The sequence below is a fragment of the Calonectris borealis genome, chromosome 2 (assembly GCF_964195595.1).
Source record: "Calonectris borealis chromosome 2, bCalBor7.hap1.2, whole genome shotgun sequence".
Taxonomy (NCBI): Eukaryota; Metazoa; Chordata; class Aves; order Procellariiformes; family Procellariidae; genus Calonectris; species Calonectris borealis.
The window spans coordinates 162,562,391-162,578,306 of record NC_134313.1 but is presented as its reverse complement, the minus strand read 5'-3'; the positions used below and the strand labels follow the sequence as shown (position 1 = coordinate 162,578,306).

General features: G+C 41.7%; 1 protein-coding gene across 2 annotated transcripts in view; it reads left to right on the top strand.

Moving 5' to 3' along the window:
* The window catches only part of DPP6 (dipeptidyl peptidase like 6), a 424,225-nt gene that overhangs the window by 298,166 nt on the left and 110,143 nt on the right, over positions 1-15,916 (top strand). For both annotated transcript variants that reach the window (XM_075144168.1, XM_075144169.1), the window contains exon 6: positions 1,128-1,180. In XM_075144168.1, coding sequence (XP_075000269.1) covers positions 1,128-1,180 — 53 coding nt within the window. The remainder of the gene's footprint in view (positions 1-1,127; positions 1,181-15,916) is intronic.

The following is a 15,916-nucleotide window of genomic DNA, read 5'->3' as shown; positions in this document are numbered from 1 at the left end:
CCGCTGAGGCTGGCAGCACCATCCAGGACATCTCATGGTTTCTTGGCATAAGTAAAAAAAAAAAAAAAAAAATTGTGCAAAAGCAGAGGTACCTAGGAAAAATAATTTTAGTCAGACAAACTTGATTGGTGAAGCAAGTATTCAAGAAGTTCCTCCTTTGTCCTCTGGGACAGGATGCTTTGAGAGCTATGGGAGAGCAAGTGGCTTAACGATTTAAGTAGAAGTCAAAAGAAATGATTGTTAGGAGACTTATTTATTTAGTAGCATACAGTGACAGGACAGAATTGCAAAAGTGAGTGCCTGTATAGATGTGTATAAAGTGACTCATATTTAGACCTTTCGCACTAGTGCCCTGACTCGTGTTGCTCAGCGTTGCTCACCTTGGGCAACCACAGATCGCTGTTAGGGATTGTGTTGTCACTAGTGGAAAATCACCAACTCTTAAATCGCTGACCTTGACTCTGGTATTATTATTTGCTACTTGGAAAATAAGTAATAAACTCTCCCTTCTGAGCTGACCTGCCATGCAAGCTGACAAGCTCCTCCCCAAGGCCCAAAGAGTGCAAATTGATATGAAGATGCAATTTAGCAGGTCAAACAAACATGAAGTCAGCTTTATGCCCTAAGTCAATAAAGGTTTTATTTGCGGACTGACAGGGGTCTTACAACCTGCTCTGAGATCACCCAGCATCACTCCCTGTTTTATTTATGTGGGAATAAAGCAAAAAAAAAAAAGCATTATACCCCTGTTGTGTCTAGTTATAATGAGGGAGAATGTCTCCAGCTGACCAAGGTGTCCTCATTAATGATTGTTCTATATTTAGCCCTTGCAGAGACCATGTGCCCCCAGTTTAATCAAAGACCTGGTAGTCATGGTAACGACACAGAGCATCTGGATGTATACGATTTGCCAAACACTGTAATAAAGTGCAAGATGAAAAGAACACACAACAGCGTTAGGTGAATTAATGTATTGTTCTTTTCTACTACAGATTTTGAAGTGTTTATAAGAGCTCCCTAGCCATAAATTCTAGATTGGTTTTGCAGAAAAAGAGTCCTATTAACACAGGCGACAATTACTAATATCTTTTTTTTGTTTTGTTTTGTTTCTTAATTTCGTTTTGCAGGTGTATCAGCATTCATATACAGCATATTATGTCCTCAGCAAAATACCTCATGGGTAAGCAATTTTTCAATGTCTTCATTTTAAAACTCAGCCATTAAGAATTCTGTAAAATAATGTGTATCATGACAAATGGTTTCCTGTGACAGCTCTTTGCAATGGTCTGGCATTCAGCTGCAGCATCCACTGAGCTGCGTGTTGTACAAAAGATGACATAGTCTGGAAACAGAAGTACTCAGCTTCCCTGGAGAGTCAGACTACATGAATTTCATATTCCAGTTTTCAAGTTTTTGGCTAGAATATAGATGTGTTGGCGTCTGGCTGAGAGCTGCGGCTGGCCACTCACCAGAGCACTGTCAGAGGATCTATCCAGGGGTGTTTAGTCCCTTAAATTTGGTCAGAATTGAGGCATCGCCCTTCAGTTTTGGGTCTCTTGGCAGATTCCCTTGATACAAATGCTCTCTCTAGCATCCCATCTGAAGGCAGATAGACCAGTAGTCTGTTCCCAGGATCCCAATGCTGTTTAGATACATGCACTCACAATTATACTGAAGGTACGAGCCTTCGGGTTTATAGTTTATCTTTTCAGAGAGTGTGAGATAAGTGCAGACAAACAAGAAGGCCACATAGGCTTTACACAGCATTTCTAAACTTAATGAAAGCATATTGCTTTATCTAAAGCATGTAGCGTGAAAGGTTATGTATCATTACAAGTAATAAACTTCTGTCACCAAATGCCACTTCATTTAGGTCCCCCTATTCACTGGAGGTCCTGAGATAGGCTCAGTGGTTAACATAGGCATCAGTTAGCTTGAGGGGATCCTTCTTTAGCTTTGATTAGTTGCTGGTTTTTAAATCCCCCTTTCTCAGCTTTGTCTTTGTGGCACTGCAAGTTACTCGCGGCTCCAACTCCATCACCCTGCAGCTCATCTCACCTGGCTTTTTTCTATAGAGTTTAGCCCATAGTTTCTACCTGCTTTTCCCTTAAGATACCTTTTTTAATATACTTCAAGGACTGGCCCAACTGGTCAGGAGCGGGACGCCACCATACCAATAAGACACATGTAGGCATATGATGATACCTGTTGTTTCAGAGTGACATCTCCATAGCACCAAATGGAAATGCATAAGTTGCACAGCACAATTCCTCAAATCATTGTCAGTAAATGCAAAGCTAAAAGTTGGGAAGCTGATGCCAGGTTGTGTGTTTTAAGTATCATGTTGGTGATAACTGTGTGGGAATGGTAAAAAGGGAAAATATAGTTGTGCTCTGCCATTTTTGTAGAACGTTGCACATGACTGGTTATAAAACATATAATTTCAGTATTTGCTATGCTTCTTCACTAAGTTGTCATTTCTATACATTATGGCTAAACAGATAGTAGATGTTTTGGATCCTTGCAATAGCTGGCAAAACCTGTAAAGTTTAAAAAATCTACCTGGTTTATACACAGGGTGATCATAGGATCACCAGATAACTCAGGCTGGAAAGGTTCTTCCAAGGTCCAACCTCCTGCTCAAAGCAGGTTACTTAGAGCTTTATCCAGTTTTGAAAACCTGCAGGGCTGCGGACTGCACAGCCTCGCTGGGCAACCTGTCCCACCACTGACTGTCCTCACAGGGAGAACGTTTCTCCTTATATCCAGTCTGAACCTCCCCTTTCAGTTTACATCCACTCTCTCTCACCCATACCACCGTATTAAATGGATTACTGTGTCTCTGACTTAGGAAAACACTGGGGCAGGTCCTCAAGTCCTGTTGATTTCTGCATCCATGGGCCAGGTGCCTGCCCCGGAGAGACGGCAGGATCCTGGCCATGCCTGTGTGCTCATGTTTCCTACTGCTTTTTGTAGGCAGCTCCCACTATGCCTGTGTCCAGCGGACCAGCAGCCTTCCCACTTGGCATCTTCAGGGGACCTCGCTGTTTAACGCAGGAATGATGTTTTAAGGGCAAAAGTCCTGGAAGTCAGACATTGCAACACCTACATTTTGAGGCCCATGCCCTCTTTCCAATCCAGTGTATTTGGTACAGTAACCAGTGGGTTTAACAATAGAGACGTACAGATTCAATGGCAAGATATAAACACAGCTCTCAGCATTTTTTCCCCATAAAAATACTAGTTACATTCAGGTGTTCCTCAAGGATTTGTCTCAGCACACTTGTCCACACACACAAAAAAAAAAAACCACACAAAAAAAACCAACCAAAAAATCCCTCAAACAACAACAAAAGAAATCTGAAATAACTTTTTTTGGCTTCTATCTAGCAACAGAGAGACAATACTTTGTACACAAAAATCTGTACTAGAGACATAGATGTTTTAAAATCTGTGAGCTCTGGAGCTTGTGAAGCCTGCTTCCCTACAGCTTGTACCTTGTGATTGACTCGCCACAAAAAATCATGAGCTCGAGGTTAAGTTGTTTCCATGTACAGGTGGAACATGGGAATTAGGAGATTTCTCACCATCATCCATGCCAAAGCTCTGGTGCCCCAGTGTGACACGCTCCAGACTTCTTCAGTCTCTTTCCTTCCCTGCCTCAATCTGGACTTCGTTTTTGCTTTTCTTTTTTTTTTTTTTTTTCCCCAGGAACTTACTGGACTTATTTAATTCTTATTTAATTTTTGAAAACTCCATCTTTCTGGCAATATATCTGACATTAGCTTGTGGGCTGAAAGGGTGTTGAGCAACAGGATGAACACACAGCATGAGCACATAAGCTTTGTATCTGCAGTAAACCTGGCTAAGAGCAAAAGCATTTGACTGACAGCACAGTTCTATTCCAGACAAAACAAAGGTGGAAAAAATAGAAGTATCATACATAGTATGTATTAGAAATGCTAAAAATTAACAATACAGTGGTCCAGGCAGTTTGCTACTACTGCACGATTTTTCTTCGTCCCTGACAACCAGCTTCTTGTTCCCCCCAGCTTCAACCTTATTGCACACTCAGCTGCCTTTCACCTTGCTCTCCGTGTTTGGTTGAGCAGCGGCACAGGCAGTTGGAGGGTTGGATGTGTCAGAGGAGAAGTATCCAGTATAAGGGGGAGATCTGGAAAGTGAGAGGGTGCCAGAAGGCACACAGGTGTGTCAGGCACTGGTGTCCCCACAGCATGATATAGTGATGGATCAGGCGACTGCTGGCAGGAGGAGGTTGGAAGGATTGCTGCATTTCGTGTTGGTACAGGGATGGTTTACAAAATGGTTTAGGCTGGAGGTACGTATACAGGCATTGCAAATCATCTTGTCCAGTAACAATTGCATTGATCTTTCAGGTGATCATAGTGCATGTGGGTGGTGGAAAGGGTGGCACATTACCATTTCCCTGGAGCAAAGGCGTTTATCGTTCCTTTGGAGTTCTGTGTATATTTTAGGGACAGGAATATTGCGCTGATGGATATGTGTGGATGAAGATTGTTGAGGGCAGGACCATGCACACTGACACAGCACAAGGTTCAGTTCAGTTTGGCATTCCAGGTCCTCTGGTGATGACAAAACTTGTAACCCACAGGCAGCATCCTTGCCCTCCACCTGACGGTAACACGAGTGACAAAAGCCTTTGGCACTGAGCAACAACCCCTTTGCCATTTCTACAAACTGTTTTCATGCATTAGTCCTCTCCTGCAAGTAGGCACCAGCTTTACGCCCCGTCGGTGTGTGCCAGTGGTGCCTCGACATTCCTCCAAATCAGCAGCCGAGGCAGTGACCGCTGGTGAACAAACCCACTCCCCTCCGCAACATCCCTGCTGCTCATTAGACGCTCACTCCTGGAAACAGGCTGTGACAGTGTGACTTCCCCTGCGCTCTCTCTACCCTGTTCCTCATCCTCGGCTATGATCTGCCTCATCAGGAAGGCCAGGCAGTTTAGGCTTTGCACCCACTCAGGCCCTTGCTAAACCCCTGCTGAGGCTAACTAATAAGGAAGCCAATTAATCTAATCTGTGGCATCACTTTTTAAATAACGTGACATTAATCTGCTAGCATAAATTGCTTTTTAAAGGGAAATTTCTAATTATTTTTGCCATGTTCTTCAAACTCTCCAGATTCAGGCAGTGTCTGAAGTCAAAAGGGACTTGTACCAGCGTTTTCCAGATTTCATTCCAAGTTCTCCATAAGTTTGACAAGCCAATTTGGGCACATCCTTAGCATGTACATTCACAAATGGTATTTTATGCAGGGTGCAGGACTGCAACATTTTTCCATGAGAGCTGTTGTGGAAGTAAACTCCCCACATAAGGAGTAGCAGCACTGTTGGGCTCTCTATAAGACAACTAATATATGCCAACGACATAGACGCAAAAGATCTTATTTAAAAATGAAAATAAGCCCGAGGTAGAAGAAAGAGATTGCACAGATTTAATTTCTCCTTTTCTGTTATTTCAGCCTCCTGGTAAACTCCGGGTAGAAACCCCCACCGTTTTTGCCACATTTGCCTTCTGTTTTCAATGGCCCGCGGTTTTCGCTTTTCACAGGGGGAGCAGCTAAGATCCGCAGTTCTCATCTTCCTGGGCTGAGGGGTGCAGGGAGGTGATGTTCAGTCCAGCTTTCCTGCATGCCACCCATTTTTCTCCTGCCGCTCGCCCAGGGACGAGGTGCTGGCGCCGGGTGCCATCTAGTGGAACGAGCCTCTGCGCTCGCTGCTCACCTTTCCCTGCTGCGAACATCTCCGTACCGACCCATCTGCTTTTCTCTGATCCGTGCTGCTTTTCAGATGTATCTGCCGGTAACTGCTTACAGCTGTCTGCATTATAAATATTTTTGCAAAGCTCCTCGCATAACCCCACAGTTGCACTTGCCGCATTGTAATTGCCAGCTAGTTGTAATTTATAGGTACTGCGATAGCATCTGCAGCTCCAGATAGGGAACAGAGAGCTCTCATGCAAATTGCTGAGAAAAAGTGGAACACAAATACCATATACAGTTATTTCCTAATATTATTTTTCCTAACTTTGGAAAATAAAAAAATTAGCAATACAATGTAGGCAAAACCTACTTATGAAATCCAGCCACCGAAAATGATTTTATTCTTTTGTGGGTTTTAATAATGTTGCTCCTACTGAGTCCAATATGGATGATCTTAGTCATTCACATCCTTCACTGAAACAAGGGAAGAAGCTTAGTTTGTTCAAGGTTTTCAAGGTCAGGCCATGATTGACCAGAGCATTCCCCTAACCTTGTTGCAGGATTGCCCTCACCGGTGTTAAGGTCATTTCACACCAGCGTGTGCTGCTGGACCACTGGTTTGATCCAACACTGCAGGTCCTAAGCAAGAGCTGATTTTGGATTGGTATCCAAGGGGGTACCTCTATCTTTAACTTTGTTCTGTGGCCAGCAGAAATGTTACACTTTTTTACAGTTCTGTGTTGTGTTTGCATTCCCCAAAATAAAGCCTAACATAAACCACTCATTTCCTCAGATCTCCTACTGCTCATCCAGTTCTGCATGAACCGCTCCCCTCTGAGCACAGCTAAGTGGCAGGGGTTTGTGCTGACCCCCTCGGACGAGCTCTCAGCACAGTGTTAGCACATCCAGCTGGGGCATGTCAATGGGAGCTTCCAAATATGCTTCTAGAGATCAGTGAGAAAATCAGCAGTTATTCCCACTCCTCATTGATTTTGTGTATGGGAAGGAGGGAACTGTACACAGTCACTCTTAAGCAGAATCCATATTTCTTCCCAAATTTCTATGGTGTAGTCAGAGGAACATGGTAAGTAGATCACGGGAGCAATTGCGGAGCTGAGTTCAGCTCTTCCTGCCTGCACTGCCGAGGGTCTGTGAAATACTGCGCGCATCCCCCACACTGAACTCCCAGTAACTTCAAGAGAAGTCCCGTGAGCGGAGTGAGGGCAAAATATGCCTTGGAGATCCACAGAAGTGATAACAGGAGGAGGAACTGAGCCCGTGCTTCGCTGTGAGTAAATTTTCAAAGTGACGTCTGTAGATCTCTCTGCAGAGCTCTCACTAATGTTCCTGTCTCCTTTTATACAAGGTACTGGCAGGAAAGAGGTTAAAGTTAATCAAAGAAAACTTAATCAGATTTGTACGTACCCTATTGTGTAGTATTTTGAAGGACAACAAGGTTTTCCGCGCACATGCTCACATGTCTATGTTCTCAGTAAAAGGAAAATGCGTTTCATTATTTAAAATCATGGTTAAAAAACCAGCAGGGAACAGGCTCTGCTGCAGACATCTGTCCTTTTGACCCAGACTGTTCTATTTTAGTTTGTTCTGGCCTGTTATGCCCCTTCTCTGGAGCATTAAACTTCCCGTGCCTCAGTGTCCCCATCTGCAATGCAAGGAGAGAAATATTGCTTGCCTGACAGGGGTGATATGTGATAATTACTGTAGAGAGTGCTGCACAATTTCACTCTTAAACATTTATAAACTTGTACTAGAGCCCACATTTTATTTTAAGAGGAAAAAGTACTGTAATTAATAGAGTCTGTTTTCAGCTAATTAAATTCTACTTAGAGGAGCTGAATATTTTCACCCAACAATGATATACAGAGGTTGAAATAAACCCTTATGAAAAGGTATGTAAAACCAAATAACAATGTGAAATTTGTTAAATAAGTAGAAAAATGTATTCCGCAGTTTGTGAAGAATCTGCTATTGCTACTTCTTCTCTCTCCTCCCTCTTTATCAATTATCATTCCATAGTTTTAATCATCTTTTTGGGATAGTGTATGTAGTTAATTAAGGCACCTCTGCTGCATAGCATGGTGGCTTTTATGCCACACTATAAATAACAACATCCTCGTGATGCGATATGCTTTTTCAGTTGTATTTTGACAACAGAAGACTGGCCCTTGGAATAGTTAAACTTGATAGCTTGATTGTGGAGCCTGCCCTTAAATCCTCTGAAGTGGATAGCAATCTTTCAGTTGAGTTTACTGGCATTTGGCTCAAGCCCTGATGCAGCTGTTGGGCTTCTTGCTTTTTATAATCATCTGAATTAAACACTCTGTAAATCACTGGAACAGTGGTTAAATCACATACCGGCTTATTGTTGCGGATACATTTTGTACTTCTTTAAAAAGAAAGAGCCAGCATTTTATTAAACAAAGCTGTTATTTGAGCATCATTCACTTCCAAGCAGTGGCAGGTTGAAAGCAGCTCAGCCTCAGAAGGCAGATCAGGCGGGACTCTTGGCTGTGCCGGTGGGAGGAAATCCACTTCAGCAGCTCAACACCATATCATTTCCCCAGAGGATTTGCCATTTGCTCACCCATGTTGGTCACTGCATAGCATTTTTTACATGAAAAGTTCCTTTCCTGTGTAGGCAAAGCAATTCTTACCACATGCTTCTCTCCTCCAGAATCAGTTGTGATGTGGGTGGACACCTTAGAAACCATGTACAGCGATAATAATAATGAATAGTCCCCTGATGGGAGGATTTGATATTAAGAATTAGAGTAATGACTGCTGAGACAAAAAAAAAAAAAAAAAGATCTTGGGTAATTAATAGTTAGATGCAGATGTTAGCAGTTTAGCAGAGAAAAGCCCAGCAACCAAGCTCCTTATGCTACAGAAAAGGTCAATAGCTTCTGGCTCATCAGGAAAAAAAAAGGAGAGAAGAAAGCTTTGAAGCAAACTTTCCCAGAGTGTTTGTCTGAGGCAGCACCTGCTGAAATGGAGGCAGGGCTCTTATTAAATTCTATTCTGGAATAAAATGTGCTTTGCTGGTGAGATACTTACCTGGATTTGGAAATGTTCACCTGTCTCAGTGCGAATGAACCTCCTCTGGTCCCCAGGCTGTCGTCAGCCTCCAAACCATAGACACTACCACAGGGTACACGACATCCCAACACTGACCACCGCCAAACCTCGGCACGTTGGCATGGGTTTTCCTTCTTATTCGTACTCAACAGGGTTGAGTTAGTACATAGAGTTTTGGCAGAAAAGAGAAGTAAAGGTGGATGAAAGAGAATCTATCACAGGATGGTGCCTAGCACCGAATAGGCAACTAACCGTAGCCCGTACAATTGCTGTTTCCATGCATCACCTTCCCAGAAATAAAATTGTTCTGTAGGTGGATTTTCATAGTGGGGAGTGGGATTTTTTTGTTTGTATTTTTGTCCTAATGTTCAAGGTTCTGGGGGTTTTTCCACTAAAATAGGAACAAAAACCACGCATTTCCTCAGGGGGCCGTTTTTGCTTCGCTGCTATTGGGCTGTGGAGACACCCTGCAGCCTGGCCCTTGATTATTTGTTGCTGTGGTTGGGTGATAAATTCTTTCAGCCTACTTAAACTCTCAGTGTGGTGGTGTTCAATTACACAGCACAAAGAATGAGCACTGCATTTTACAAAGCACAGACTTATTTTTTTGTGGGCATCTGAAAAAAAGCCAGTTTTGAGGACCCAAACCTGCAAGATTATGGACATTTCCTCGCTGTCATGGGGTTTAATGGGGCTTGGGCTCAGGTTATATAGCGAGGGCTATATAGGGACCTGTGCCCAGTCACTGAGGACTACATAGTGATCTGTGCCCCACCTCTGAGGAATATATAGCTGTCTGTGCCATAGCACTTGTGCACCTCAGCAGTGTCCTGGGGCTCCCTTTGGTCCTTGCTACCTGGTTCTGTGACCACTTCACAGGTAGGCACTAACCAAATTTAATAGGCTGAAAATCTCTTCTTGTCCCAAAATAGGCATCTGTCCCCTTGGGGAGCTGAGAACATATGGGAAAGAAGGGAATGGGGAAATTTAGGAAATGCAAGAAAGGATCTTTGGGTGGAGAAAGGATGCTACAGCCAGGGCTTTCCTTGATACCGTAACCACTGAGGAAGTCTCTTTATGGCAAAGGTGATATAATCCCAGGCCGATAGCCCAGACTGCGTCACACCAGACCTGATGTCTCTTCACCCCTTGCCCTAACCCTCCATTTATTGAATGCTCCACTACAAATTTGAGGAGGTAAGACAGGAATAGAAAAGGTTGCTTTCCCACGTCACACGTGAGAAGGAGCTAGAGGAATGAAAGGACCTTCCATATGCATAGTTGTGAAGGCAAAAGTTACACCCCATTTCAAACGCGAGCATTTCCTCTTGCATGTGTACTTGAGGTTTATACATCTCTGTTATGGGGCAGAACTGTAGGGCTAGAGTGGTATTTTAGTGCTTTAAATAAGGAGAGTATTTTACAATCCACTTTTAAACTGTATCTGAAATCAGGCTAATTGTGTTGTTACTTAAAAGTGATCATATCACTGTTGATAAGAAATGGAAATAATGGCTCTACTAGATGTATGCCTTGTTTATTTTAACTGATGAGGACATGGTCTATGTGGGGAGAGGCTGTTTAGAAGACTATTGTGTTTCAATATTCCTGAGAACCTCCGCACAAACCTCCAAGACCTCCTTAACCTGTTGACATGAGAAGAAATAAGATTTGCTCAAAGACTCTTAGTTTTCAAAAAGATGTGGAAAATACTGAGTCATTCTGGATTTGTCTGAAACCCAGTAACACAAACTGTTGGGTTAGTTTAGAGCACAAGCCCAAGAATCAATCTCTTGCCCCAATTAAAAGTGTGACCTAGCGTCCAGTGAAATCATATTATAACGAGGCACTTCTGCTGGCTCTGGTAGTAGCAGATCACATCTGTATTTCATTTTATGTACTAATAATCCCATATTGCTCTCTGCAGGCATCACATCATGGTGCTATATTTTTATTAGGGTTTGGAAGTCAGACAAGGTCAGCTGGATAGAAAAATATCACAAACATCCTCTCCTGGAGACTGGCAGAGTCGCTCTGAAGAACCATGTACATTCATCCTGGACTCATTATTGTTGGGATCTTCCCAGTTCATTCTTAATCATCTCAGTGCTTACTGAGTTGTTTTTCTTCAACCTGTATGTTTTTTGCCCGTATTTTGGATAGCTGATCTCTGGATAGCCGTAATTCTGACTAGCCTTCTTGATAGCATTCAAATATTTAGATTTTCGTTTTTCCATGCCTCTGTTGTAGATAAATAGACTTGAAATCCTGATAAATCCAGTGCCTTACTTCATGCCTTGAGTAGATCTGAGATCAGAGCTGGCTGAGAAACCTCTGTAGAGCAAGAGAAAATTACATGAGTAAGAGAAAATTACTTTTAAGTGGTTGTGTTTATCACCTGCATGCTACCACCTCTCATTGTCTCTTTAGGGAACAAAATATGACTCCAGGAACAAAAGTTCTTTAAAAAAATGCAGTAAAAATTCCACTCTGTCATCTATGATTTAGAGGGGTCACATGAGAAATATGATAATGTCACCATTTTAAAAGTAATGCTACCAGTATCTAAGGACCATTGCCACTGTTTGCTTACTCAGGGAAACCTAGAGATTTTGATCAATGACTTGCGGTCCTCCAGCCTGCATTACCGTGACTCCTAGCCGTGTACCAGTCTCCGATGCATTTTTAAACCAGTTGTTGTAGACCTTCACTAGAAAGGCAAGCCTGTGCCATCATTTTACATAATTCCCAATGGAAGTTGGTGGCTCTTTTCTGACAAGTGATTGATTTTAAAGTGGTATTAGTATTGTGCAAGATTTTGCAGTACCAAATATTACATTGATGCATGCTTTACAGACACAGGCAGACTATAATCAAAAAGACCTCTGAGCTCATATTGTTGGCTTGAATCTGACTGGATTGCCAAATTAGGGACAAATGTTTTAGATTCCCTTGCTTTCTGTCTTTTATGCTCTAAATCCATAGAATTCATTCATCTTGGACAAAACGGTTGGTGAGATTGGTTGTTTTTAAGAACAGCTGAATGATCTGATGTGTATCTGTAGTTGAAATTAATAAATTCAAATTGCTTTCATTACTTCCTCCTACTTTTGTTCACTGAAAAGTGCTGTAAGGAAAATACGCTTGTGTGTGTGTGCGTATGTACATTAAATATTTAATAGCGGACAAGCCTAGATGAATGGAAGAGCCTTCTCTATCTATTTAAGCACTTTTATGACAATTCCAGGAGGATTCTTTTAGTTGCATTTTCTGACAGTCTGATTTCTTGATTATCTGTTCTGGAAAATCCTTGATTCCCATTTGTATTAAATTTTATTCTATCTCACTGCGAGTCTCTGCAGGGCTGTCTATCTCCTGGGAAGCAATTTTCTTAATGGCACCTGTCTCCTCTTCTCCTTGGTGAATACTGAAGTAAACAAGTCATTTAATTGTTTAAGAATGCGTTTTTGCTTCTCAAGAAATGGCATTCCTGCTTCTTGGAAATCTTTCCCTCTTTCTCCAAGTCCTTATCTGTGGTTCTCTGTACATTTATGAACACATATGTTTTACATGCTTTTATTTCTTTTTGCAAATTTTCTCCAGTGCACTTTTTTCTCATCATGCATCACAAACTCTTAAATATTATGAAGTTTTCGGTTCTTTATAACCCTTCCAGTTCTCTTTTCTACATAGTGGTTTATATCTCTTTTTTCTTTCCTTCTTTCTAAGGAAGAAGAAATCTGTCTAAGCTGCTGTCTGATTTTATGCTATTACAAGTAGACATGAAGACACTAAGTTCTGATGCTGAGACAGATAGTTTAGATAGATAGTTTTTTATCGTTAACTATCGTATGAAAAAGTCTTAAAGTACTGAGAGCTGATGTGCTTAGGGCTGTTGTCTTTCAAAATATTCAGCGCTGGCTTGACGCAAATGAGAGGAGGGGATATTTCTGCCTTCCCCACACTTTTTTTAAACTGTTTATTTCTTCAACTTCTTTGCATATACTACTGAGATCTTCATATACTTCCTATATTTTCAAAACTTATGGCATAGTTAAGCAAGGGGGTTCAAAGTTTTTCTTAAGAACTCACTCCAGCTCATATACATAGTTTTGGTTATTTGTTTAGAGGATGGACATGTAAGAGCAGCCTTTAGTGCAAATTGTTGCATTTTTACTCACATTGGCAGCATGTGCAAAGAATTTCCATAGAAATTCTATTGTTCTATATTTAAAATTAAGATTAAAAGTTATTAAAACAGACCCTAGAAGGACAGCCTATACCATACCCCAGACTTTGACTACTTTTTTCAGTTTCAGTCTTTTTCAGTCTGACATTGTAAAATATTTTTCTTGAAGTAAAAGGAGCCTCTCCCTCAATTACAGTGGAAAATTTCTATTGGTTTTTTTTAAGTTGCTTTTGAAGAACTTAATATAGAACAGTTTGTCATGTTTGTGCTCAAGGGGAGACTCAATGCCATGAAGTCTCTGAGGGAAATTGGTCTTCTTTAGAATAGGAGAAAATGTCAGAAGAAGGAACACATAGATATAAAATTTTCAGCAAAACCAATACAATCTCTTTAAAACTAATTCCTCATTAATCACGGTATTTTTTAAGGTGAAAACCAGGCAACCTGATATGATTGATTAGTTTGTTTTATTCTACATATATGTTCTGAGCTAAATCACAGGCAAAAATGTTTTGGCAGACAGCACGCTAATTGCACTCAGGAATTTTCCTTATTCAGAAATTTTGAGGGGAGACTTTTTGGCAGAAATCCTCATCTAAATGAGCAAATTTCACAATTTACTACTTCCATAATGTTTTGTGAACATTGTGCTGAAATCATGCCTGTGTCTGGAGCAATTTAACAACCTCAGCTCCAGACAATGTCGTCTTAACGTGGAAGAGTTTATATAGCACCTGCTCCATCTTCTGTCTGCCTAAACCAACATTATTATTCCTTTCTTTCCCAGGCTTTAAAATCAATCATTTTAAGAGGTGAAAGAAAGAAAGGCAATCCTTTAATAAGGCCTTGCTATTTCTTTGGCTGGAAATGAAGATTAAGGTTCTTTTCCGTAAGGAAATATTGAAAGCGGTGTGACGATGCAGTGAACCTATTTCTCCACGCAAACCAGTAACAGGAGATATACCGGCCGCCTTCAGAATAGCCTGTTTCCAAGCCAGCATCCTGCACAAATGAGCTCACAAGGGGAAGGCTCACATCCAACCAAGGCCTAATTATGAGGGTCTATGAGGAGCACTGGCTCTTTGGAGAGGCTGAGATGACCCATAATATAGATTGATTCAAGAAAAAATTCAGAAGAATCTCAAGCAGGCTGTTTTGGAGAAGAAGCAAGGATGTAGCTATGGAGGACTATAGCTTATAAGCAATTACATACCTCCCAGAAGGAGCTGACCAGCATGAGATCCCATCTATGCAGCACTTGGAAAATGGACGAGTGCTCCTGGGATATCGGTGTGCATTTGGTCTGACTCCCTTAAGGGATTTTTACCAAGGAGAACTAAAGGTCCAGAATAGTATGAGATAATCAGAAATGTGTTTGATATCTGCTCTCCAAACGGGTTTTTCAGTTTGAGGATCACTAAGAGCTTTCCTGGGGAGAGTGGTAGAGGGTTGTGGCCAACTCGCCTGGAGCAGCTGTGTAGACAACTCGTCCTCCTTCTGTAGGTGATATGATGAGTTTGTAACGGGGTTGCTTGGGGCTGCCAGGGAGGGGGTGTCCACGTGTATTCCACCGCAGACCGTGCACCCAACGTAGCCTGAGTAAGCATGTGGGAGTCTGGTCTTTCATGGTAGGGTTCACAAGTAGATGAACTCCATTTTTATGCCACCTTCAGACTTGCTGACACCCTGGTCTCCCCTGGCCACTGCTATATAGCCTATCTCCAGCTCATTGCTACAGTTTCTCTGAAGCCTGCTAGATCAGGCTTGGCAAGGAGAGATATCTTCTCAATCCCCTTGCATGTGACACTGAAGTTTCCTGCAGGTGAGGGAATGAATGTTGCTACTCTAGGGAAGAGGATTCTTTTCAGAAGAGATGAGGAACAAACCAAAATCTACCAAGAGGAAAATGTCCATCTCTTATTAGTGTTTGTGGGGGGAAACTAGGATCTTAGACTGCTTTCATAGCCCATGGTGAAAAAGAATAACTCAGAGCATGAGGATGGATGGATGGATGGCTACCGCCTACCTTCAGAGGTCTACATCACAACCTGGACGTGCATGCTGTTACATGCTGAATATAGAGGCAGTTTATGGTACCGAGGTTTGTAAATGAGGTGTCTCCAGACAATGTGCAATTTCATCAGTCAGCCCTTCTATCCACATATTTATCAAAAGGTTTCAAGGCAAACAAACAAGATTTTGCTACAAAAGAAATTTCCCAGCCATTCTGAACAACTTAAGAAGGAACACAGGAGATGCAATTTTATTTTTCCTCAGCCATATCAGAGAAAGAGAAGATGACTTTGCTTTTTTGTCTGCAGCAGAGCTCTTTCCTCTTTCCAAATGGAGGGCTTTTCCTTCTGCCTTATCAGGTACCAAAGCTGATTTATGCAGCATTTCTCATTGTGTTAGAGTTTTCCTCTTCTAAAAGATAATGCAGTGAGCAGAACCGACAGGATTTGTCTGGGCTCTGGTCTGAATTATTGGCTGTAATTGGTATGTCTGTCCCTTAGCTCCACCTGTGTTATCTGAAGCGTTACAGGTTTGAATTCTTACAATTGTATAATCTGTTTATTTGGGGATGATATTTCCCTGTCTATTTATAATATCTTGTTCCTCTTCTCACATGAGTAAAAAACCCCAAGAACTAGATAATTCTTTTGACAAAAAATGAAGTACTTTTTTTTTCTCCCGTAAGAGGTTTTGGTTTCATTCACTAGTTTTTTCTCTTCCTCCTGCACTCAGAGGTTACTCTCTGTTGAGATAATCAAGATAGCTAACCAAAGAGATTGAGTCTTAACAGGAATAGCTGACTTGAAACTTAAATAGCTGATGCGTACAAGCTTGAAAAGATCCAGAAGAGGCTGTAGGGCTATTCTTTCTGAA